The 27,204-nt window shown below is 36.4% G+C and overlaps 1 protein-coding gene and 1 pseudogene across 6 annotated transcripts in view; one reads left to right on the forward strand and one right to left on the reverse strand.

The window, feature by feature from the left end:
- TAB2 (TGF-beta activated kinase 1 (MAP3K7) binding protein 2) overlaps positions 1-27,204 on the reverse strand; it is an 89,095-nt gene that overhangs the window by 14,791 nt on the left and 47,100 nt on the right. For all 6 annotated transcript variants that reach the window (XM_032274505.1, XM_032274500.1, XM_032274503.1 and 3 more), the window contains one exon: positions 21,436-22,936. In XM_032274505.1, coding sequence (XP_032130396.1) covers positions 21,436-22,936 — 1,501 coding nt within the window. The remainder of the gene's footprint in view (positions 1-21,435; positions 22,937-27,204) is intronic.
- LOC116549151 lies at positions 1,168-2,584 on the forward strand (annotated as a pseudogene).

Raw genomic sequence — 27,204 nt, forward strand, 5'->3', positions numbered from 1 at the left:
CCCTCTACCAGATCATGTAGAGCCTTGCTGATTGTATTAAGGACTCTGAATAAAATGGGGATTCATCATAGCACAGAAGGGTTCAAAATAAAAGGACTCAAGTAAAATAAATATTTTGCACCTCAGGCACCACTCTAAGAGGCATAAAGTAATAGCAGTCAATTGCTGGAAGTATGTGAAGACTGTGGTATAGGCAACAACAAAAACCAAACCCAGCTCCACTTCTGACTAAATTGATGCAATGCCTCATAACAAAAACCTGACGGAAAAAAGAGATGTCCTCATTTCTGTGTGTAAATACCATTTACTTCAGTCTCCTCTGTTCCTTTACACACAATGTATGGCATTCAATAAAAAATTATGAACCGTACAGAAAAGCAAGAGAAAAATGAAATTCATCATCAAGAGCTAAAGCAACCAACAGAAGTATACTCAAAGATGATGCAGCTGGAATTACCTGACAGAAAACTTAAAAATAACTATGATGAATATGTTAAAGAATCTAGTTTAAAAGGTGCACAACAAGCAGAAAAAGATTCACAATCTGAGGAGAGAGGTGGAAATCATGAAAGGGTCAAATGCTAGAAATAAAAAATACGGCTAGAAATAAAAAAATTCTTTATCAGAGATAAAGAATTCCTCGGACACACTTAGCACACTGGACACAGAACAATCAGTGAACATGAAGACAGAAATTACCCAAACTGGACATGCCAAGAAAAAAGTCAAAAAAAGAACAAAAACTTACGAGTTGCAGAACAGTATCAAACAGTCTATGTGTAATTGGCAAAAGAGGAGGAAAAAAAAAGGCAGGAGAAATACCTGAGGTGATAAAGACCAAAAATTTTCCAACATCAATGAAACACAACAGATCACAGATCTAAGAAGCCCATAGATTTGCCAAATAATGCTAAAACAAAACACCTAGACACATTATAGTCAAAGTGCTGAAAACCAAAGACAGAAAATCTTGAGGGCAGCTTCAGATATCTATTTCAGAAAAAATCTGACTTTAGGTCAAAATATATGAGATGAAAATGCGCTTTACTTAATGATAAAAAGGAAAAAAATGCTAGTATACAACTCTCTGTATGGAAAATCATAAAAATAATCTAGTTTATGGTCATCTGACGCTTACCAGGCAGGAAGCGTCTCAGAGACAGTCTGCAATCGGATGGCTCTAGGTGAGACAGGAGCCAAACAGGAGGAGGAAGTGGAGGGAGAGATCCTTTGAAATACTTCAGCCATGACTAAAAGAAAAGCAGAGGAGCTGACAGAAATTGAGATTAATGGAACAGAGAAACAAGAGTGCACAGAAGAAAGCACTGTAGAACAAACCTACACACCAGCTGAATGTGTAAGCCAGGCCACAGACATCAATGAACCAATAGGCAATTTAAAGAAACTGCTAGAACCAAGACTACAGTGTTCTCTGGATGCTCATGACATTTGCCTGCAAGACACCTAGCTGGATCCAGAACAAAGTTTATTTGACCAAGGAATGAAGACAGATAGAACTGTACAGCTTAGTGTACAGGTAATTTTTTTAACAAGGAATTGAACCAAAGTTAAACATCCTTGAAACTGTTAAACCTGTGGGCACTGTTGAAGGTGTTATTGATCCAGATGCTCACCATGCTGAATCAGAAGCACATCTTGTTAAAGAAGCTCAAGTGATAACTCTTGATGGCACAGAACACATCACAAACATTTCAGATGAAACTTCAGAACAAGTAAACAAGATGGGCTGCTGCACTGGAAGGCTATAGAAAAGAACAAGAATGCCTTGGGATATCCTATGATCCCATACAGTGATCCACAAAGTCCTGCATTGGATGGCTTGGGTAATGAAGGAATTCAGCATAACCGATATAGACCTCACCACACTCAACATTTCCAGAAGAGAATTATGTAGTCTCAACCAAGAGTTTTTTCAGTGGGTTCCTCCAGGAGAAATTCTCTGGAGTCATCTGGAACTTCTCTGAAAATATGTATTGACAAGTCAAGAACAACAGATGAATGAAATAGTTACAACTGATCAACGTGTGCAAATTATTCCATCAGTGCAATCCACCACACCTACACCTACTACTATTAAAAGTTATAAATGGTAGTGCAAAGGCAGCTAAAGTACAAAGAGCTCTGAGGATTTCAGGAGAAGACAGAAGCTTGCCTGGGAACAGAACAGGAAAAAATGGTCAAATTCAACTATGGCAGTTTTTGCTAGAACTTCTTACTGATAAAGGATGCTCGAGACTCTATTTCTTGTGTTGGTGATAAGGGCGAATTTAAGCTAAATCAGCCTGAACTGGTTGCACAAAAATGGGGACAATGTAAAAATCAGCCTATGATGAACTATGAGAAACTCAGTCATGCATTAAGGTATTACTACAATGGGGGCATGATTTGTATCAAGGCAAGAGATTTGTGTACACGTTTGTCTGTGACTTGAAGACTCTTACTGGATACAGTGCAGCAGAATGGTGAACAGAAGAAACTTGCAAAGATGCAGCTCCATGGAATTGCCCAGCTAGTCACAGTAGCTCTGGCTACTGCTTCTCTGCAAACGGAGAAGGATAATTGAGCCCCAGGACATTCTGGGACTCCAAAGTCTTTCTTAAAATGTTAAGAGAAAATAGCTCTTTTATTACCAAATTTGAATCTCCTTTTATTTCTAGATCGTACAATCTGATGCATGATTTTTTAAATAAATATTTCATACTCTTGTGAATTTGAATCTTTTTACTTTGAGCATATATTTTAGAATACATATATGTTAAAGGATCTCCACAATGTCTGCAGTGTGGAGGCAGGTTCATTGGGGAATAGTCTGTTAACAGTCAGGAAAGCTAAACTGGACAGTAGTAACGTGTAGCCCTACCAAAAAGAGCCAGCAGTATCTGAAAATGAAAAACAAATGAAGTATCTCCAGGAAACAGTCTGGCTTAACTGTTTTTGAAAATGTAACTGTTTCCCCTCTCTGCTGCTTTATATAGAACCAGAAAATGGAATTTCTCGGCTAAAGCATGTGTGCCTGTTTCATCTAATCAAGCAGAGCTAAAATGTTCATATTGAATAAAATTACTTTAATAAATTACTAAACTAAGAGTATTAGGTTATTTATATACTTGCAAGCAAAGGACAGTAAGAAGTTGACTGGCAAAAGAGCAGTGCTGAAGGAGGAGATCCAGGTTTAAATCTGGCTTATTAACTCAAGCCAGTTTTAAGGATTTTCTGTACCGATTATTCATGTCAGACCAAGGATTTAAATTATTTTGAGAGAGGCATTTAATTGTAATTGCAATAATTCTAAAATGATCTGTTTTTCCTGTTAGAGATTTAAAAAACTGAAAAGGTATATACCTCAAATAACAAATAACGGTTTGGTTTGTTATGGCCTTCTTGTTTTAAAAAAAATTATCCTACAGTGCCAGTTTATTATGCAAAGCAGCTTATATTCCTGTGTTTCTGATTAGTAAAGACTTTAAATCAGTCAGCAGTATTTTACCTTTCAAGGCACTAGCAAATTACTTGCAAACAGTTTTAAAAGGAAAATTTGATCTCTGTTATAGGCAGTTTTCTCTTTAAAACAATACTTTTCCACTTGTTTTTTCTTTTGAATATTATATCTGTGTGCATATATATATATATACACACACACATATGTAATTGATCATTTTATAATAAACATATATGAAGGCATAAAGATATGCAGAAGAAAAATTATTAAATAACTCATTTTAAGGTTCAAATTAAATAATTTTTGCATATTTGACATTGCTTACACAAGCTAACACTAAACGAAAAAGGCTAGAAATGTGTTTTTCTTTACTCTTTTTGTTGTTTAAAGTATTAAGCATGAATTATTATATGAGATTGGCAGATAGCTATTAATCCTCTTACAGATTTGAGAAGGTTGATTCTCAAATATTTATGCACCTCCTTCACTGTTTTCTTTAAATCTGTCCCCTTAAAAAGCGCGGTGGCTCATGCCTGTAATCCTAGCATTTTGGGAGGCCGAGGTTGGGGGCGGATCATGAGGTCAGGAGACGGAGACCATCCTAACACGGTAAAACCCTGTCTCTACTAAAAATACAAAAAAATTAGCCGAGTGTGGTGGTGTGTGCCTGTAGTCCCAGGTACTCGGGAGGCTGAGGCAGGAGAATTGCTTGAACCTGGGAGGTGGAGGTTCCAGTGAGCCGAGATCGCACCATTGCACTCCAGCCTGGGTGACAAAGGGCATGGTAATACAGGCAAGATGGACTTGTTAGCCATTCTGGTAGTGGTTTGGAGTGAATCACAAGAGACAGAAATCTTAAGGACAACGAAGGGAGGAGAGAGAGAGGAGGGATCTTTGATCTCTTTCTCAGGTAATCTTAAAGCATAATTTTACTACAACACGTTCTTTTAATTAATTTATATTATTATATTAAGTCCTTTCTGTAATGGATATCTGAGCAGAGTAAAATTTATGTTTCCATTTTTACTTTTTTGAAAGAGAATATAGTGACAAATTATTAGTACAATTTGGACACTGTGGTTGTAAGAGTAGCTGAGTAAAATAACAATATAAAATAATATACAGAAGCTCTAGCTTCAGATGACAAATAGACAGCTAGGAAGGTTTTGTACCATCCTCTTATGGCCTAGGGAGTTGACAAGATGCTTGTAGTTTTAAAAATATAATAAAATATACCCTCCTTCTGGTATATCATCAAGAGCTGAGGAATCTTGGCTTTCATATTTAAAATGCTTTTAGGGAAACATATATTAAAGTTTTAGCCAAGACGACAGACATATCTCAATTAATTATATGTGTGTGTGTGTGTGTATGTGTGTGTTTTTTTTTTTTTTTTTTTGTTTTTTTGAGACGGAGTTTCGCTCTTGTTACCCAGGCTGGAGGGCAATGGTGCGATCTCGGCTCACCGCAACCTCCGTCTCCTGGGTTCAGGCAATTCTCCTGCCTCAGCCTCCTGAGTAGCTGGGATTACAGGCACACGCCACCATGCCCAGCTGAATTTTTGTATTTTTAGTAGAGACGGGGTTTCACCATGTTGACCAGGATGGTCTCGATCTCTTGACCTCGTGATCCACCCTCCTCGGCCTCCCAAAGTGCTGGGATTACAGGCTTGAGCCACCGCGCCCGGCCGTATGTGTGTTTTTAAACCTAGAAACACATTTGTTTTAGATCCCTAGAATGAAAATGTTTTCTCATCTATGCGATTCCCATATGCTTTAAAAAAAATCATATTTTATTCATTTTTTTGGCAATTTTCATTTTATTTCTCATAATTTGAATAGAGACAGTCCTCATACATGACCAGATGCTTTTTCTTTTTTCTTCACTTATTACCATCATTTATGCATGACATATGTAAAGTAATATGACTTTCTCCAGTTGATTCAAGAAACTCATTACTTTGCCTCAACTTATATATATTTGTTTTACTTACTGAGGTTACAGTTACCAGAAAGCCAGGTAGTTTTTTCTTCTATTAAAAAAAAACTTATATTGTAAAAGAAAATAAAATTCATGTTATTCATTCTTTGTTGTGTTTTTACAAATGAATTTTTCATGGAATTTACAGTATCTTCAAAGGAAGAAAGATAAAATTATTGGTCGTCATTTGTATCTTAGAAGTTTAATGTTCCTTTTTCTTTTAAAACTTGTTTTCCATGTGAAGTTTTTATTGAGCCAACTTTCTTACATATCTTTCTAGCCTAAAGTCTAAATATCTGTGTTGGCATCAGAAAATCAAACACATCAGGCAGAACTGCTATGTGTGGTTGATCTTCAGATAATGACTGATCACATCCATTTTTTATCAGTCTATGCCATTTAATTAGGAAAAAATAATTTAGTCGTTTTCTCTCCTGATTAATGGTGATACGCAAGTATGATACAAAAAGAATTATACCACCAAATATTTTTATGAGGTCTGCTGTTTTCCATATTCATGATTTTATGCTACTGCCTTTAAGAAAGAACTTGAAATAGCACAAAAGTGTTTTAAAATTCATAACTGCAAAACAAATCTGTGACTAACTTAATGTCTTCAGATCTAAAGAGTGTAAAAATATTAGTACTTCAATATTTCACTTGCTGCCAGGAAAAAAAAAATTCTCAATCTTTTGTAAAAGGGAGGAGGAATTTTGCATACATTTTTACTCTTTAAATAACGACATCGACACTTACACCGTCATAATGACAATTATGCATTTCTTTGTGGTTTTAATTTTTAATTTTATATAAAACTGTTTTCTATTTTCACGCAGATAAAGAATATTGGTCCATAAAATGTAAAAGTAGTAAAGTGAGAAAAATAAAACTATTATACAGTTTTTAAAAATCTAATTTGTTTTCCAACTAATACATCATCAAGCATACATTCCAGGGTAAGGCTGAACATTCTCCCAGTTGCAGCTCCACCAGCAACCCCCAATCCTATATTCCTAATGTTTCTATCAAAACAGGACAGTAAATCACAGAGTTTGAGAGATACACAGAAGGCCAATATTAGTAGGAGACCGACTTTTAACAGCAGGCAGAAATCTCATTCAAAGATGATTTAGGAGACTTGAAGGAGCCACAGTTGCTACACATATGATTGTGAGGTGTTTTGAGGTTAAAGAGTAAATTCTTCAGACTATTTCTGAAATAAGTACTGCATCCTTAGAAATTCACAAAGAAAGGGGTTTTAGCAATGGCTGAAGATGTGGCTTACCTTTGGGAGTAAAGGCAAGGTACCTCTTATGAAATCAGTCTGAAAATCTAAAGTAAAATATTGCAAATCCACTTACAATTACTTACAACTTATTTATGAGGCATTTATTTCAAGTTTAAACAAAATTTTAGAGTTATAATGACTATGTTATTTAGAAATGACATACCTAGTTGGTTGATCTGTCTAGGTATGACTGTTATAAACAAGCTAAAAATGATATGAATATGCAAGGAAAGTGGTTCTCTATTTCTTAGCATTTTTTTCTTCTAAGTGGCTGAATTTTTATGTGTTTAGTTCACTTTTCATTTGCAGTTTGAGATTTTGATAGGAATCTGAGAAAGATGAATTACACAGAAAAAAGGGGTCAAAGTGAATTTCTAAAAATCACTATAAAAATTCAGCTAAGTCTAAACTCTTCTGAGTTTTATCTGCAAATTTAACCCTGACTGTACAAAATAATACCTAATACCCATTATGAAATGTTATTAGACTCATACTGAAGGATAATTAAATAGCAAATACAGCTTTTGCTCTAAGTAGCCTCCACTAAATTTAAAAAGGTTTAGTGCTGAATAGAGAGAAAGAAAAAGACGATTATACTTCAAGGGCCCAAAAGAAGATAGGTTGGAAAGAGAGGCAGAGCTTACAAAATAAGGGCCAATATTATTAGGTGAAACTAGAAATTCATATCTAAGTTATAAAGAATGACTGTAAATAGTGAAGAGATAATCACTTATACTGGTTTTTTGGTTTCTGTTTGTATTGGCATGCAAAGAAAAAGTTATAAACAAAATCATACAAACCACACATATAGATGAACTAGGCTCATGCACAATCTAGTAATAGATACTCAGACAGAGGGATGATTTGTTACACAGACTTCAATAAAGAAAAAAAAATTCTCTATCTTTGTGATTTATTTACCTATAGATAAATACCGGCTTAATTACATTAGCCAGGCCTTTTGTTTAAAGATGGCTGACTGAGCATTATACTGAAAGAAACTTCTGTCTCCTGAAACCCCATAAAAATGTGGTATGAATGAAAAAGGTATAATCCACCAACAATTAAGAAGAAGGCAATTAATTGACAACAGATGTCAACAAGTTTCTGGAAGGCTAGAAACAGATGGAATGACAGCCAAATGAAGGAGTGGAGAAAGCTGAAGTCTCATGGACAAGGAGGGTGCTGTAGACTAAATGGCAACCCATCTGCCCTGCAGAAACCTAAAAAGGCTCTTGACTTTAGAAAGTGCAGGTAACAACAGAAGGCAGGAGTTAGGACTGGGCCAGAACACAGAGGCTTAATTAGCTATCTGTCTATGGAACAGTCAACCTCTCCCTATCCTAAAGGGCAGGTAGCTGCAGGTTTATTTTTAAGTCTCTCCTCCACCCCCTCATTTCCCACCCTGACCCCCCTATACACAGAACACTAGGTGGTGATGAGGGACAACTCTTGTTGTAGCTGAGTCTTCACTTATTCACCATAAAGCCAAGTTAGCCAAATGATAAGTCTCACTTTCATACCCAGGGCTTTCAGCCAGCCTTTATAGTACTTCATCCTTAAAATATAAACTAACAGCCAAGGATCACCTCATACTTGAAGAAAATCTGATATGAATGTGAAAGGGCTGCATAAACAAAGAAAAAAAACTAAACCCAGATTAAGTGAAGACGAGACAGTTAGAGAGATGAGAACTTAAATTCTGATTAATACCATTAAGAGATTTAAGACACTATTGTACCCATAAAACAATAATCTTCTTTGAAAAAGAATCAAACTAGCTCTCGGAAATTAAAAACATCACTGCTAAAATGAAAATTTCATATGTGAGATGGGAAAAAACTTAAGGAAATCTCCTAAAATGTAGAATGGAAAGACAAAGAGGGGCCAGATATGGTGGCTCAGGCCTGTAATGTCAGCCCTTTGGGGAGGCCTGAGAGGGAGAGTCATTTGAGCCTAGGAGTTTCACCAGCCTGGGCAACAAAGGGAGACACTTTCTCTACAAAAAAATTAAAAAATTAGCCAGGCATGGTGGTACATGCCTGTAGTCCCAGTTACTTGAGAGGCTGAGGTGCGAGGATCACTTGAGCCTGGGAAGTTGAGGCTGCAGTGAGACAAGATAGCACCACTGTACTCCAGCTTGGGCAACAGTGACACCCTGTCCCAGACACCCCTAAGAAAGACAAAGATATGAAATATGCTGAAGATTTAATGAGAAATTGATAGCATTAAATAGCTGAACAAGAGGGACAATGGAAAAACCACATTGGGGATCAGAAAAGAATTTCCCCAGGGCTGAAGGGAGATACTAGCCTCTAAAATGGAAAAGTCCACTAAATGTAGGACAGGGTGACTAAAAAAGAAAAAACAACATACACCATTGTAAAATTTCAGACTACTAAAGACAAAGAAAGATCTTAAAAATTTCCAGAAAGAAAAAAAGTAGATCACATACAAAGGTAGAAGAATCATACTGACATCAGATTTCCTCAGGGATAAAGAAATCAGAACATTTTTCTGAGGAGAAATGATATTCAACCAAGAATTCTATATCTAGCTAAAAATATGAGGGGATTTCCAGATATTTAAGGATTTAAGAGAATTTAGCTCCAAAGTCTCATTAGGAAAATACTTAAAGAAACATTCTAGCAAAATGAAGGCAAAAACCAAGAAGGATGATAACATAAGATCTGAGAATGGTGACTCTAATTTATGACAGGGAAGAAAGGACTCCAGGAAAAAGGAACAGATGATATCTTGGAGGTGCCGAAAGGATATGATAAAGGCAGAAAACAAGAACACAAAAATTAAAAATTCCAAGGAAAACAGATAAATGATTGGGCTCTGCCGTGAACATTTAATAGTCTGACACACACACACACACACACACACACACACCCACCCCTTTGCACCATTTATTAAGTTTCCGCTTTTATAATCAACCTACAAACCAAGCACAATATATAACTGCTATGGTCTAGGTGTTTGTGTTCCTCCGAAATTTGCACGTTGAAACATAAACCCCACTGTGATGGTGTTAAGAAGGTAAGGCCTTTGGGAAGTCATTAAGTAGGGAGGGCTCCGTGCCCTGGAAGGGGATTAGTGTCCTTATCAAAGAGGCCTGAGGTGGCTTGTTCTCCCCCTCTCTCCTTTCTGCCATATGAGGACACAGAGAAAATACCAACTATGAGGAAACGGCCCTCACCAGACACCAAATGTGCTGGTGCCTTGATCTTGGACTTCCCAGCATCTAGAATTGTGAACAATACATTTCTATTCATAAATTACTCAGTACTTTGTTACAGCAGCCTGAACAGACTGAGACAAAAATTATAAACAAAATGTGAACATTACCTACTATGAATACATATTATGGAAGTATAAAAATAAAGATGACACAAGTTGGGTAGAGAAGTGGAGAGAAAATAAGAGGTGTTGGTAGTCTACATGTTGTCAGTGAAAGCCTTATTTATCAAACAAGAAGTTAGCAGAAAACAATTTAAAGGCGATAAAACAGCATAAATATATTTAAAAAGCTACAATGAAGCTTGATATAGATCTATATATAATGTTTTATAATACATATATGTAATTACATGCAGAAATATACAACAATATATATTGAGTATATATAAATGTATGTATAAAAATATGTATACCCTGTTAAAATTAAAATATCTAATTATATACAAGTAGTTAAACCATAATAAGGCATAAAGGCTTGCTACAATTTCATCTGTGATATTTACACTGTAATGATGTTTTACTTATTCAGCCAAATATACATTAAGTTTTCACTATTCTGAAATTCAAGATAATCTGAAAAGTAATGAAGTTAAATTTTGTACCTTTTCAAAAGGCATTAAATAAAATTATCATGAGTGAAGTGTGAAGGACAGAAATAAAGTTAAGGAAACAATTTCAAGAGGTTACATATTATTACTTTGTATTTATAAATCATCACCACATTAAAAGATAATCTTTTTTTTTGTTAGACTAGTTCATTTCATCTTGCAATTGGAAAAATTAAGCATTTCAGGTTTTTCATTATCAAATATATTTTTCTATTAAACCTAAAGCTCTGAGGGTAAAAACCGAATTCAATTTTATGCCACTTAACATCTTACACCTTGAAAACTGTAGGCACTAAAGATCTATTAAATGTAAAATAATGACAATTTGGTTTTTAATGAATTGAGCAAAATATAAATTTTAAGTCCAAGAAATAGAAACTGATAAAACAAAAACTTGACATTTATTTTGATGTCTCCTTAGCTTTGCTGTTTTTTACTTAACAAGATTTAATGCATTACAAAATATGGCATGACTTTTAGGATGCTGATGCTGCAGACAGATGACTTTTTTATATAATGCTGGTTCTACCAAGGAAATAAAGTAAGTGGTATATTTAACACCTTGATTATATATTGCAGGTAAAGAAAAAAATATTCAGTATCTTTTAAATCTTTCAAAGTTAAATTTTAATGGATAAAGGTAATTCAAGCATGTAATGCTCTCTTGTGGTTGTTAAAATAGGTGAGTACTAAGCAAATTCAAGCACCAGGGCTCTTAAACCACTGCTGCAAGCATTCAAAATGTTTTATACAGAAAGCTCAGTACTTACCCAACTTTTGTCAGCTCATGAACAATGGAGAAAATTTCTTACTGAATTTATTTGAAATTTAAAAAACACACTTGAAGTTCTAGATGGTGTTAGTTTTATTAATTTTAGTTATTCTTTTTTCCTTTTTTTTTTTTTAAAGACAGCGTTTCACCATGTTGGTCAGGGTGGTCTTGAACTCCCGACCTCAGGTGATCCTCCCACCCTGGCCTCCAAAGTGCTTGGATTACAGGCGTGAGCCACCATGCCCGGCCCAATTTTAGTTATTCTTTACTGTAAATAATATCAAATTTCTCCAGGAGTTTTCAAAAATCTAATAGGTACTTCTAGTATCTTTTTGTTTTTTTGTCTGTGATGACAATTTTACATGTCTAAGTCAGACACAAGCCTAAGTCATGCCTAACTAAGTCATTGTACCTAGGAAAGTACAATGTCAGCTTCTAAAATAAATTAAGATTATTCCAGGCTGTAACTTTGTTGACAGCAGGAATCGTATCTGTTTTATATATCACTGTATTACCATAGTTACTTATTTGGTGATTGAGTCATAAAAAGATTCAAAGATGGCAATTATAACTTTAAAGCAAACTGTTTTAATCTATTTTGTCATTTTTAAAGGCAGTTTGAAGTCAGATCTTGTAACAGTGCTGCAACTAGGCCCGTAATCTGGGCAACAGATGTAAAACAAAAGTATGAGGAATGATGTTTCATCTCTGTAATTATTTTTAAGAAATTTAAATTATAAAAAGGTATTAATAAGAGACGGATTTTTGTCATTTTATAACTGGTGAGATCTCTTGCTAGATAATAATTTGCTGGCCTTTATTTTACATAATTGAGACTGTGCATGTAATCTTACAGCATTAAGATACAGATATTATCTAAAACTTTTATTTTAGACAGAATGAAAACAGGATAGAGGTATCAAGAGCCTCAAAACAATGTAACAGGATGAACCATATGGGAAGTGGGACTGTTCATGGCTTAGAAAGGTTTATGCTTTAAAAGACGATATGGTAGCTGTTTCCAAGTTTCTGAAGGGGTGCCATGAGACCGGTTCAATATGGTTTCAAGGTAATACCAAAGAGAAAATACACCATAACATTTGTTATTCTTTTTTCAAAATCTTGGAATAGGGAAAGGCTTTCTAAATAACACTCAAAACCCACACAAGCCATTAGAGTAAAAGACTGAGAAGTCTGAATACGTAAAAGTAAAAAATTCATATGGCAGAAAAATTTTAGTGACTAAGTTAAAAGTAGTAACAAAGTAGAAAGAATAGACTAAGCATTTTACAAAAATAGGCAAGTTAACCAGGTGATAAATACAAATTGTTGGAAAAAGAACACATGAAAAGATGTTCAACCTCAATCATATTTAAAGATAGAAATTTAATTTAAGCTCCCCCCAAAAAGATAAAAATTTAAAAAACCCAAAGCAACAATATATTTTTACCTATTAAACTGACATATTTTTTTCAATCACCTACAAACATGAGTGGGGAAGGGAAGAAGGAAAGAATATTCTTATAAATATTACCAAAAATGTTCCCCATTTATAAGTACAGGAGCATAAACTGGTAAAATCTATAGAAAGCCTCAAAATTGAAACTGTCAACATTTACTGGCAGCTGTTAGTGTCCTTCCCCACATTGTTCTGGCTCTCTGTCTCCCAGGTATGTGGTAGAACTGTGCTGCCCTGTTTCCACTGAATTATGTGTGGCTATGTGCTTTGTTTTAGCTACAGAGTAACATGCGTTGAAGCAGAGGCTTACAAAGCCACTGCTTACCTGCTATGTTTCCTTGGTCATGGAAGCACAGAGATGGAGTTTCCCTTAACCTGGGTCTCTGGGTGAGAATGATGAGGAACAGAGGCCACCAGCTAATCTATATTGGACAAGAAATGTGAGCTCGAAAAAAACTTTTGTTGTTTTTAAGACATGGCCTTTCTATCAAAATTAAAAACACATATATCCTTGGACACAGCAGTTTCACTCCTAGTAATTTCACAGTCTGCCAAGATACTTGGATATGGGTACAAATATGTATACACAAGAATTTTTATTGCAGCACTGTTTGTAAAAACAAGAGTAGTAACTACTTAAGGCATATAGAACAATGGAAAAGAACTGAGAGTCCCGCAATGAACTCACATTTTTATGGTCAACTGTTTTTTTTCTTTTTTTTGGGATGGAGTTTTGCTCTTTCGCCCTGGCTGGAGTGCAGTGGCGTGATCTCAGCTCACTGTAACCTTCGCCTTCTGGTTTGAAGTGATTAACCTGCCTTAGCCTCCTGAGTAGCTGGGATAACAGGCGCCTGCCACCATGCCTGGCTAATTTTTATATTTTTAGTAGAGACAGTCTTTCACCATGTTGGCCAGGCTGGTCTCGAACTCCTGACCTCGTGATCCGCCCGACTCAGCCTCCTAAAGTGCTAGGATTAGGGCGTGAGCCATCGCGCCCAGCTCAATCAACTGGGTTTTTACAGGGGTGCCAAGATTACTCAATGAGGAGAAAAAGTCTTTTCAAAAAATGGTGCTGCTGAGATACTTGGATAGTCACATGCAAAAGAATGAAGCTGGATTCTTATGCCTCATGCCATGATATAGAAGTAAATCAGAATGGATGAAAGATCAAAGACCAGAATATAAAAACTAAAACTATATAACTCTTAGGAGAGAAAATAGGGGTAAAGATTTACCATCTTTTCCCTTCATGACCTCAGATTTAGAAACTGATTCTTAGGACACCAAAAGCAACAGCAATAAAAGAAAAAATGCATAGAGTTTGTACTTCAGCCAAAGAAAAAACTTGTGCTTAAAAGGCACTATCAAGAAAGTGAGAAGACAATACACGGAATGGTAGAAAATTGCAAATCATTTAAGGTACTTATTTCTAGAATGAACAAAAAAATCATAGAACAATAAAGATGTAGAAGTTAATAATAAAGACGAATAACCTAATTTGAAAATAGGCAAAAGCTATGAATAGGCATTTCTCCAAAGAAAATACGCAAATCGCCAATAAGCAGCACATGAAATGATGCTTGACATCATTAGCCAATAGGGAAATGCAAATCAACACCATAATGAAATACTTGCAGCCACAAGGATGGCAAGTGACACAAGTCAGATAAAAGTGGTGGTGAAAATGTAGAGAAATCAAAATCCTCATACACAGCTGGTGAGAACGCAAAATGGTACAGTCACTTTGGAAAACAGTATGGCAACAATTCCACTGCTGAAAGGTGAAAAAAAAAATGTCTGTCAACTGATGAATGAAGAAACAAATGCAGTATATTTACATAACGGCATACTTGGCCATAGAAAAGGAACAGACATGTTGCTACACCATGGATGAGTCACAAAAGATCAGATTCCATTTTATATCAAGTGTCCAGAATATGTAAATTTATAGAGACATAAAGTAGATTATAGTTGCCTAGTGCTGAGGGTGGGGGGCAATGGGATAGGGAGGTTATGAGGTTTCCTTTGAGGAGATGGAATTCTACTGGCTTGGTGACGTATGTACATATGAGTGAATAAAAACTGACATATACTGTAAGTCAACTTCACTGTATATTAACTATATCTCAATAAAGCTGTTAAAATGACTAAACATTAAAAAATTTAAAGAATAAAATAGATTTAAATATCTTAATATATTAACCAAATATGTATTGTTCTCACATTTAGTAAATGTCTGTCAGACATGTTGTAGAATATGTATATATTGTATAATCCCACATGCTCACAGACCCATGGGCATACTGTGTTCCTGCTTTAAAAACTGTATGTGTACACACATACATACATACACATACGTATGTGTATGTGAATATAAGGGAATGAATGTAATGGGAAGGAGAATATAACGGGAAGGGGCTGAGTGAATATGATGGGAAGGGGATAAACAACTGCCAATGGAGAAAACGTCTAACAGTTAAATAATGGAAAAGCTAGAGGAAGTAACAGGTCAAAGGTTGAAAGGAGACACATTTTTATTGTATTTCTGTTTTTAAAAATTTCTTTTATTATGTGTGTTATTTTCATAACACTTTTTAAAGGTATTGGTTTAATGGAAGAAATAACTAGCTAGTAGGTAGAGCTCTCCAAAAACAGAATATGCTACCTTAAAAGGCAGCTTGTGTCTCATAGGAATTAAAGTATAGAATGGATTTACACTTGATAGGCTGCATGGGTACATGGACTGGATAAGCTCTGGACCAGAATTCTTCATGCCCTTTAAAGTCTCTTTCAACCCTGACATTTATCCCAAATTAAAAAGGTATTTAGTCTTAAGACTGGAAAGAACTTACAAGTAACAAGTACTGGGGATAATTTGAAAAAAAAAATTCTGTAAGTGGTCCAATATCAACTAGTCTTAATTATTGAGTTTATTATTTTAGAGACAAAAGCTTGCTACATTGCCTTGCCTGGTCTTGAACTCATGTACTCAAGCAGTCTTCCTGCCTCAGACTCCAGAGTAGCTGGAATTACAGGCACATGCTTTTGAACCAGGCTGTTATTTAATAATGTGATTTCAGCGTCAACACAGAACAAAAAGGCATTTCTAATTGACAGATACATAAAGTATATGTTTTAGAATCTGAATGAAGTAAAATTCTTTTGAAAAGAATATCTTGTTCACTGACTTTGTGCCATAATGAGCATTTTTTATTAAATCTCATTAAAAAGAAATGTGATTTGGAGAGATGTACTAGTGAAAAATAGTAAGGAATGAGAAACACAAAGTCCAAGAAGCTAATTTTCAACTCATAATTTTTCTTACTTGTATTTGTATTTTAGGTTCAAAGTCAAGGCTGCTGCTTAACACTATACGGTAGGACCTTAAACATAACTAAGAAAAAAAAATTAAAGTATCACTAAAAATATTTTTAATTTTATATATGTAATTTTTTAAAATAATAAAAACAGTTTACCAGCTAAGTCAATACCACAGATGGATTTCTGTGGAAATCGTATTTGGCAGTAATGTTAGTTTTTTAAAGAGCTCCTGGCTCCTGCAGCAAAATAAGAAAGTGGGCCTTTTTTCTCTCCACCATGAAAATTTGTTGGAATGCATAATGCACTTTGTCCTCCATACCTATAAAAGTTGCCAGTGTTATAACAGGCATATCACTATGAAGAGACGAAACTAGAATGTCTCAGAATATGCTGAATGATAGTTTTCAATATTTTTTGGAAGCTAGAGTTGGGCGGTATGACTCAAGGGGGGAAAATGTAGCTATATGTGCCCACTGACTACCAATAAGAAAATTTCACTTCTATTTATGTTCTTAATGCGTAAAATAAGAATTTTCTTCATATCTACAAATTTTAAACTGAAAATTTCTCTTTAACCTTAATGGTACTCATTTCTGTCTGATTCCTGTAGTACTCGATCCTTAAGGAATCAAGTTTATTTCCTTTAGGAGGGATGGTGGTGCTGATAGTTAGGCTTAGTGCTGAAATGAGTGGGATCTTGATGTTTCATTAATTTACTTCTTTTTCTTCAGCTCCCTCTATAGCAGAGGGTGTATCAAACTATTTCTTTCACCAACAGAAATTTTCATTTTTAACAATTTTTATCATAGTATTTTTAGATTTCAAATGGTGGATATTAAAAGAAAAAGAATGCATTTTGGTTACCAAATTTATGTATGTATGTTCCCTCCTCAATTTGGAAAAAATATTTTCCTATGATTCTACTACCTGGCTCAACTTATTTTTCTACTCTAAAACAGTATTTCCAGGAGAATTAGAAAGAGCAGTTTCATTGCAGGAGACAGAGATACTTATTTTCTTTTTCTTACCCATACCACTCAGAGCTTAGAAAAGATCCTTGCTTAAAGATTAGGATTATTCAGCCCACCCCATTTAATAACTGCTGAGAGTGTTTGTGAACTACGTAGGGTAAAAGCAGAAAAGACGTTATTTTCCAGCGAAGGCCTCTTTTGTCTTGAATTAAGTCAATGTAACACTAGATCACGACTGTGTCACTAAACTGGGCCCAGTGGCTCATGCTTGTAATCCCAGCACTTTGGGAGGCTGAGGCAGGTGGATCACCTGAGGTCAGGAGTTTGAGACCAACCTGGCCAATATGGCAAAACCCTGTCTCTACTAAAAATACAAAAACTAGCTGCGCGTGGTGGTGTGTGCCTGTAATCTCAGCTACTCAGGAGGCTGAGGCAGGAGAATTGAACCTGGGAGGCAGAGGTTGCAGTGAGCCAAGATCGTGCCACTGTTCTCCAGCCTGGGTGACAGTGAAGCTCCATATCAAACAAAAAAAAAAAAAAAAAAGAAAAAAAAAGATTTGTGTCACTGGGTGATAGGTCCATCTGGATCAATACCAGTTACATAGTAAACAGAAACAAGGGGAAGAAAAGTTGGAAAACAGCACCAACCCCAAAACAGTATGCACACACACACACACACACACACACAGATAATGCAAGACTATGTAGTCATATAAATGTTACAAAACTCTGTATGTACGTTTAAAGAAGATGATTATCAAGGTTTAGAGCTGTCTGAAGGCTGTTAGTTAAGAGAAGTAATTTGAGTGGCAGATTCTGGAGAAACCTGCTTTCTCGGTAGGCTTTAAGCTCTCAAGCCAGAGACTTCTCTCAGCAGAAAGTTTTTTTAATCTTTACTTTCAAGTACCTTCTGAAGGTGCTCTCTGGTTCTATCCAGGCGTTATTTTACCGTTTCAAGTTATTTCTACTTGTTGTTATCTATTTACTGTCCTATCTTTCCCTAAGGTTGCCTGTTTTTGTTTTTTTTTTAATTAATGGATTTTTTAGCTCTCAAATTGAGGCACATGTGGCCCCCACAGTGTCTGTTGTACATTGGCTATGCATGAAGCTACAAGATATACTTGAAGTATCTTTCCAGAGGGTGTATTTTGAAAATCAGTAAAGAAAGACATTATATTGTAGTGGTTAAGGCTGTGGGCTTTGCTAACTTCCTAGTTAGGATTTTGACTAAGCCACTTGTTCTTTGACAAGTTACTTAACGTATCTGTTCTTCAACGGTTTAATCTGAAAAATAATACTAGTGCAAGTTAAAGGCCCTAAGGTTCGCCTTCTATGTTTAAGGAAGAGAGTAAGAAGGCCAGGAGGGTTGGAACACAGTGAGCAGGTGGTGAGCAAAAGGAAAAGAGATGGGGGGAGAAGCTGCCTATCCTGTAAGGTTTCATAGCTTTTACTCTGAATGAAATAGAAAGTGATTATGTGCAGAAAAGTGATATGATCTGATGCATGTTTTTAATAATATCTCCCTGGATGCTGAGTTGAAAGAAAACCACAGGAGGCAAGGGTGAGACCAGGTAGGTCACTGCAATAATCCATTTGAAAGGTGATGATGGCTCAGACCAGAGTAGTAATGATGGGTGTGGTAAGAAGTCACAGACCAGGTATGGAGGTCACACCTGTAATCCTAGCACTTTGGGAGACCAAGGCAGGCACATCATTTGAGCCCAGGAGTTCAAGACCAGCCTGGGCAACATAGGGAGATGTTGTCTCTGCAAAAAAATACAAAAAGTTAGCTGGATGTGGTGGTGTGCACCTGTAGTCCACCTACTAGGGAGGCTAAGGTGAGAGGATCACTTGAGCCCAGGAGGCTGAGGCTACAGGGAGCTGCGAACATGCCACTGCACTCCAGTTTGGATGTCAGAGCGAGACCCTATCTCAAAAAAGAAAAAAGGAATAGGAGGAGGGGAATTGGAGATAGGAAGTTTAAGAAACATCATACTTTCATATTCTAGTTAAATATGAATGTCTTTTTAATATTATTAAATGTGAACGCCTACTTTACTTAAAAATTTCCCTTACCAAATTATCTTCATAAAAAAATTGCTACTTAAAAATCAGCAACTATCCAAACATAGGAAACCTGATGTTTTGATGGAAGGAGATGAAGAGAAGACGACTTTGGGAGAAGGGGACAAATAAGTTATCAGTGAAAAAAAAAATAGTATATAACATTTATAAATTGCTGTAATGACACAAAAATATTTGTAGTTAATCACAGATATATGGAAAACGAAAGTTTTCTTTTTTTTTTTTTTTTTTTTTTTTTTTTTTTTGAGAGGAGTCTCACTCTGTCACCAGGCTGGAGTGCAATGACACGATCTCGGCTCACTGCAACCTCCGCCTCCCAGGTTCGAGCAATTCTCCTGCCTCAGCCTCCGCAGTAGCTGGGACTGTAGGCATGTGCCACCATGCCTGGCTAATTTTTTTATTTTTAGTAGAGATGGGGTTTCATCATGTTGCCCAGGCTAGTCTTGATCTCTTGACCTCATGATCCATCTGCCTTGGCCTCCCAAAGTGCTGGCATTACAGGCGTGAGCCACTGTGCCTGGCCAGGAAAATCAAAGTTTTAACACAATTTCTAGGGCAATTCTGCCCATTGGCTATGGGCAGAAGACTGTGGTATCACTCATGTACCCCTAACATGCACACACACAAATAACATGCACACGCATACCTAGGCTTCACTTTAGTTAAGTTTGGGCTGAACCCTGGTACTTTATTTTTGAGTGGGGGGCGGTCTCAGTATGTTGCCCAGGCTGGAGGGCAGTGGTGGCCTGCAACCTCAAACTTCTGGGCTCAAGCAGTCCTCTCACCTCAGCTTTCTGAGAAGTAGGGACTACTGGGGGGTATCACTGTACCCAGCTAATTTTTTTAAAGCTCCATGAATGATAATGGAATTTGAAAGTACCACAACCAAGCTTGGATTAACAATATGTTAAAAACATAAAATAAGCCAAAACAATCAGGACCCCCTAAGAGACTCAGCAGTAAAATCACTGTATCAGAAATGTAAAAAAGGATGAGGATACTAGTGATAGTAGGGGCTGCATGCTGCCTGAGGGTGATGTATTTCCAACTTACATCTGATACATCAAACGATTCACTGCAGATACACAGATGGCTAAGAGATGCCCTTACTCTAAAAGACTCAGTTTATCTACAGACTGACATAAAAATTCAAGAAAACGAACAACTTCCACCTTCTTATCTAAATGAATTAAACAGTCCTACTGAAAATCACATAACTTAAGTCAGATAAAACATATAGCAGAAATTTCTCTATTTGACTTAATATAGATATAATTTAGTATTATGTCAATATCAACTAGTCTATTTCAGAAAAGGGCAATCAATCAAAATAGATTTAAAAGTAATGTCCTTGTAATCCCAAATAAAAAGAAATATCTTAACCAGCATTTAAGGGAGGATGAAAGGGACAAATACCAGGAACAAGATTCAAATTTCTCTTTGAGGTAAATTATTCTAAGACTTAGCAGCAATAGATTTTAATATAAAACAAGACTAAAATGTTGTATTAGAAAAATGAAGAATTCCCCACCCCCCACCCCAGAGAAAAGGGTTTCACTCTGTTGCCCAGGCTGGAGCGGAGTGGTATGGTCATAGCTCACTCTAACCTTCAAACTCCTGGGCTCAAGCTATCCTCCTACCTAACTAAGTCTACCGAGTTAACTGGGACTACAGATGCGTGCCACCATGTCTGGCTAATTTCAAAACTTTTTGTAGAGATAGAGTCTTCCTGTGTTGCCCCAGCTGGTTTCAAATTCCTGGGCTCAAATGATCCTCCCACGTCGGCCTCCCAAAGTACTGGAATTATAGGTGTGAGCCACCATGGCCAGCCAAGAATTACTTATTCTTCAAATATCTGGTCAAAGAAGGCAAGTTACCATATTAGTCAAGAGAGTTAACTAGTTGCTTATTAAAATGTGTTTCCATAAATTTTTACAGAAAATTTAAAGGGAAAGTCAGCATCACCACAGGTATAAGATTAACTGAAAAGTGTCATAAACATTAACAAACCAACCAACCAGGCTGATTACTCTGAAGAGCTGATACGCCAATTATTCAAACTTGCAGTTTTATAATAATAAAATAAAATTAAAATGTATATGAATACTCTCAAACGTTAAGATAACATTATTTGGGGCAATATTTAAACAATGCAATAATAATGCTAATACCCATTTCTGCTGTGAAAAATGTACACCAACAAGCCCAGCATGGAAAACTATCCCACCTTCAGTATTCATATTACCTTGTGTGTATGCAGCATCATCAGATCCCATACTCAGTTTCCGTGTTTCACTTATTCTATCCACATGTGCTAATGTCGGGTCTGTGAGGTGCTGAATATTCTCTGTTTCTACATAATGATCAGGATGGTTTAGAAGATTTGTAAGTTCAAAGGTAGGGGACACCACCCCTGGTGAAACTGCAGGGGGTTTATTGGGAGAAACCGTAATTTTGAAAGTGTATTTCGTATTGGGCTGAGTGACTACCACTCGAGGAGAGGTGGCAGAGTTATTGCCTATTGCTCGACTTTTGGGAGGGTGGTGGTGAATAAAGGCAGGACCCATGCTCACTTGCCCAGACATGTTCCTGGCGGCAGCAGATGCTCCAGAGTTTGTGGATATGAAGAGTGTGGGCTGATTCCGCATGACCTGTTCATCTCCTGTGGTGGCATTAGCTGAAATATAGACCTTAGGTTGACTACGGGACATCAGCTCATCCGTATTTGGGGGGCTGGCAGCTATGTAAACAGTGGGCTGATTTCTATTTAAGGTCTGGCTGTTGACTGAAGAGGAACTGCTAGAAGTTCGAGGTCCAGAAGAACGCAGTTTTGAAGAATTGTTTCTTTGTGGGGGTTCAAGTTTGATTTCAATCTGGTTTTTTCGAGGTCCTGTTGAAATATTCTGAATGTTATATTGGCTATGGGAAGATGACTGTGAGCTACCAGATGAATGAATGGTTGGTGGTTGTGAAGTAGTAGGTGAACTGATTGGCATGTAGACATGAGAGGTCTGGTGGCCTTGCTGATTTGGCTGTTGAGATGAGGTATGTGACAGAGGATTAGATGCAGGACAAGTAGTCCAGGGACCAGGCTGTGAAGGTTGATAAACTTGCTGAGGGTTCATGGGGTTAAACTGAGATACCCAGCCAGAATGCTGTTGTGTCTGTCGAGTTGTACCACCAGGAGTTGTAATGTAAGGCCTAATATAGATAGAATTTCCCTGTGGACTGTTAAGTACAGGTGGAGGTACACCATGTATGTGCAAAGATGTAGGAGTATTACGACCAGTCTGGATATTTGGGGCTAATGTTACCATAATGGGATTAAATCTGGGAGTTTGTTGAGAAAGGCTGGATGTTCCTTTGCTGCCTAAGTGAAATCCAAGATGTGGTACTGAATTTGAGGCACCAGAAGAACTGGACATTCCAAAAACATTAAAGCCTTGAGGAACTTGAGCTGGTGCTGTCTGTGGCTCCTGCTGAAATAGTTCATTATTGGACTGGCCACCTTGAAGTTGTCCATCACTAATGCTGTGCGTTAGAGTCCTACTTCCATTCATTCTATTTCCTTCTCTTCCATGGTGGTAAATGTTCTGTGATTGCAAGTCCAAGTTGAGAGAAGTCATGTGATTGCGTAGACCAGAAATTCCAGAATCATCCGAAAAATTCAAGTCTCCTTCACCATAAAGATATCTTGTACTCTCCTGAGAGAGAACAGCACAGCAGGCATCCAGGTTATTATTATTCTACGAAAACAAAATAAAAACAACCTGGTATTAACAATCAGAAGCTAATGCTTATATTTGTATCTCTACAAATGCATGATTAACAAGTAACTGGCTAATACAATTATAACATATATTTGGATATTTAAATTTGAGAAGTATTTTTATGCAAATAATTGAATTAAAAATTCTCGCTACTAATGTAATGGAAAAGCTCTAACAAAATGAATCAAATCATGGTTCCATTTTAGCAGCTACAATGGATAAAGACAGTAAAAGGGATTCAGACAGATATAGTAAAATTATAATCTAACTAAAAAGGCAATTTTAATGTTGAACAAAATATAATCATTCAACTTAAGTATATAATACTATATAAACATTTTTAAAAAGCTAAATGGAAAAAATTGTCTAATATTGCTTGCACATTCAAATGCTATACAAACTTGTTTAAACTAATAAATATTTACATTTGTAGCATTTAAAGTTCTGAAACTCATACAAAAGTCATCTCAATTCCTCACATGCTTCCTCTTGTGCAAACTCACTCTCTCTCTGTCTGGAAGCTCAAGGTAGCCTCCAGAAGAACTAGTTCCTTTCTCTGCTTTTAGATAACATCATAAAAATCTACTCCAGAGAAATAAAAAAACTGCCAAAACTCAAATTGTTTTTAAATTCTCGAAAGACACTGACTAACCAGTAGTCATAAATTATCCATGAAAATGTTTGCCAAACACCTACTATATGCATAGCACTGTGAGCCTGTGGAAAAATCAAAGACATATAAAACCAAACTTTTCCCCTAGAAGAGTTTGTAACTCAGGGAGACAAACCACAGATTTCTGAAAAGGCAACATGAGTACATTCCAAATATTAAGTAGTACTGAAGTTCAACAGAGAATTCATATTGTAGGCTACTAAAGAAGGGACTGGGTTAATGAGGAAGATATGGCCTGATGCTTTTCATAGAATATGTAGAACTTGAACAACAACAGCAACAACAACAATTCTTGGTGAAGAGAATGGCACAAGTAAACAAGAACAAAAATGTGAGAGTTAGGTAAAAGCATGTTCCATACAAGGTGGCTGGAACAGATCTGGCTGGAGCTAAAGATTTGTACTGAAAATGTTGTTGAACAAATTGTTGCAAAAGCAGATTGGAAGTAAATAATGAAAGAGTTTTGAAAAATGAGTCACACTAGGGTTTGGACTGTATTATAAGCAATGAGGAGAGCTACCGAAAGTAGATGAACAGAGAAGTAAAGACATAAACAGTATTCAAGGAAGAGAAGTCTACTGATACCTATGATGAATAAAAAGATGAAACATCTTTTGACAAAATGGCCAGTTAGAAGACATGAAGTAACGAGAGTTTGATGGTGGAAATAAATTTTTAAAAAATATAAATTGTCAACATAATTTGGTAACAAGAGAGAAAGAATTCAAATAAGCCTGGAAGATTAAGACCCTGACAGAAAGGGAGTTTTAGACTTAAGAAAGAGGAATAATCAAGTTAAAATGTTCAGAGGCAGTTTGATATGAGATAAAATCATATTAAGAAAGAAGGAGACAAAAAGGCATCCTGATGCCTTGTTAAGGAAATGACAATTCACATTGTTTGAACAGATACTACAAAAGTAAAGGACAGTGAGCAAGGTTTGACTTCCCCCTTCCTAAAACCAACAATTTAAATCTCACATGCTATAAAAATCCATTTATCCTACTTATAACTCTGAATTGATATATACTAATTTTTCAAATAAAGTTGAAAAGCTAATTGCAATCTTTATTAACAATTCCTTATTATATTTAGGCCTTATCTTTTGCCAAACCTGATTGGTGCTTTTGCTTTAAGTTAAATTTATTGCCATTCCAAGTAAATTCTTCTTCCTTCTAAGCCAAAGCCTAGAGACTTTATCTTCCTCTCACCTCCTCTCTGTCATAATTCTCAGATTAAAATTTATATTCCCTATTAAATCCAATTCCACACTTCCTTTGTAAAAGCTTGATACTCATATTTAGTCTTCCTCTTTAATTCTCTTGAGCTCTCAAAAATCCCTTTAATTCTTTATAATCTCTGTAATTATTCAATATGTTCACATTAAAAAGCAATATTCTAGTTCAGCTATACCATAATTTATGTGCACTCATGTTATTTATGCTCTACAGATACTACTTTCTTAACAGCGAAACATAAAGAACTTACAGGGGAAGATTAAAATAGGACAAGAGGAAATGTACTTTTTAATTACAATTTTTATTTTAGAAAATTTTAAACATATATAAAAATAGAGAGGAAATATAATAAACTCCCACATACTTATCACCCATCTTTAACAAGGTGAGTCTTTTTTCATTCGATATGCCTCAGCTGCTCCCCCTACCAAACTAGATCAAGTCTCAGACTCATCTTTTCATCTGTAAATATTTCGATATGTACTGTAAGAGACAGGGACTTAAAAATGTAACCACAATGCCATGATCATACCTTAAAATAATCAGTTCTTAGTATCACCCAATACTTAAATAGCATTAAATTTCCCTGTCTCAAAAATACTTTTGTACAGTTAGCTTAAATCAGGATCTAAATAAGGCCCACATATTTCATTTGGCTGATAAGCCTTTTAGGTTTCTTCTAATAATCCGCCCCCTTCCCTCTTTTAAAATTTTTTTCTAGCCATTTGTTTGAGAAAACTTGATATTTGTATAGAATTTCCCCTATTCTGGCCTGCACCCTGTGGTCAATCAATTTCCCCTGCATTTCACTGAAAGCAAGTTCATGTATGAATTTTTGGTAAGACCATTCATAGATGTCCACTGTCACAGCACACAGGAGACACATCGATGTCTGCCTGTCTTTTGTGATTTTAAAACTGACTGATAGATTCAGATGTTGTCAGCTTGATCCAAATAATGATTTTTAGTAGCTACTGATGATCACTGCTTAGAAACACTATTTTATTAGGGGTGCTAAACAGTAATATTAGAATGTCCCAATTATAAGATTTTGGCCAGGTGCAGTGGCTCACACCTGTAATCTCAGCACTTTGGGAGGCCAAGGTGGGACAATCACTGGGTCTAGGAGTTTGACACCATCCTAGGCAACATAGTGAGATCCTGTCTCTAAAAAAATTGTGTTTTTAATTAGCCAGGCATGGCAGTAGACCTGCAGCCAAAGCTACTTGAGGCTGAGGCTGCAGCGAGCCACGATCATCCCACTGCTGCATTCCAGCCTGGGTGAGAGTGAGACCCAGTCTCTTAAATGAATAAATAAACAAAAAGGATTTCATCTTCAATTCTTAGCAGCATTTCTTCCTTGAACACTTGCCCTCTTCAACTATTTGGTTACATTCTGCACAGAAGAGGTAGGATAAAAAATTCTTTTCTCCAGTTTTCAGAATAATAAATTGGGTCCCCAGCAACCTCCAAGGGTGACTATGATTTATTTTTAGTATCATTATAAACTCATGTATCTTTAATATTTTGATGTGTTTCAGTCAGTTTTGGTCATTATGATCCCTCTTTATGTTACTGGGAACAGCTTCAAGTTGGCTCCTGGGTAAATAACATGAATCCAGTAGTTTTTCAAAGCTTCTCTGCTTTCTGATGTGACAAGATGTTCCAGCTCATCATGTGCATCTACTCCAGACTTGGAATCAGCCATTTCCAAAAAAGCCCTGGTTACTTTTAGTGAGAAAGGGTAGAGGACGCTCTTGAAGTATATAAAAAGTGACGGGATATATGAGTTTTTAAAAGGTGGAAAAATTACTGCTTTTTGGTATACAGCCATAAATATTCATTCTCTTCAAAGCTATAAAATGTCTGCATCATTATTTCCAGTTCCTCTTTCATTTTTCCCCAAACTTCTGCACAGACACAGAAATTACAGATGGTATCAAAGTATATATACCGTATTGAGGGAATGTGTTCTCTTTCCGGGTCCACAAGGGGGCGTAGTTTTAAGGGCAAGAACTTCCTAGCGCCATGCCCCCTTCCCATCTCTCTTCATCTGGGAGATTTAGCGGTTTATGTTTAGAAAGAGTCAAATCACTCTAAGGAACTCCTTTCCCTGGCCTGGGGTCTTAGAGAAGGTGGGGGTTCCTCCTAGGTTAAAAGTTCCCTTCTCCCACACCCCTTTGGACTCCACGTTTGGGTCCCCTTCCACCAACACTCCCTTCGTTGAAGCCATCTTTCTCTCTCCTGGATTTCCCCTCTGGAGTCCCCTTCCACACTCTCTCGTGGAAGCCTGTCTTTCCCTCCTAAACTCCACCTCTCTCTGTTCCCTTCCA

Source organism: Sapajus apella, unplaced genomic scaffold, assembly GCF_009761245.1.
Source record: "Sapajus apella isolate SASKATOON/1434 unplaced genomic scaffold, GSC_monkey_1.0 scaffold6, whole genome shotgun sequence".
Lineage (NCBI taxonomy): Eukaryota > Metazoa > Chordata > Mammalia > Primates > Cebidae > Sapajus > Sapajus apella.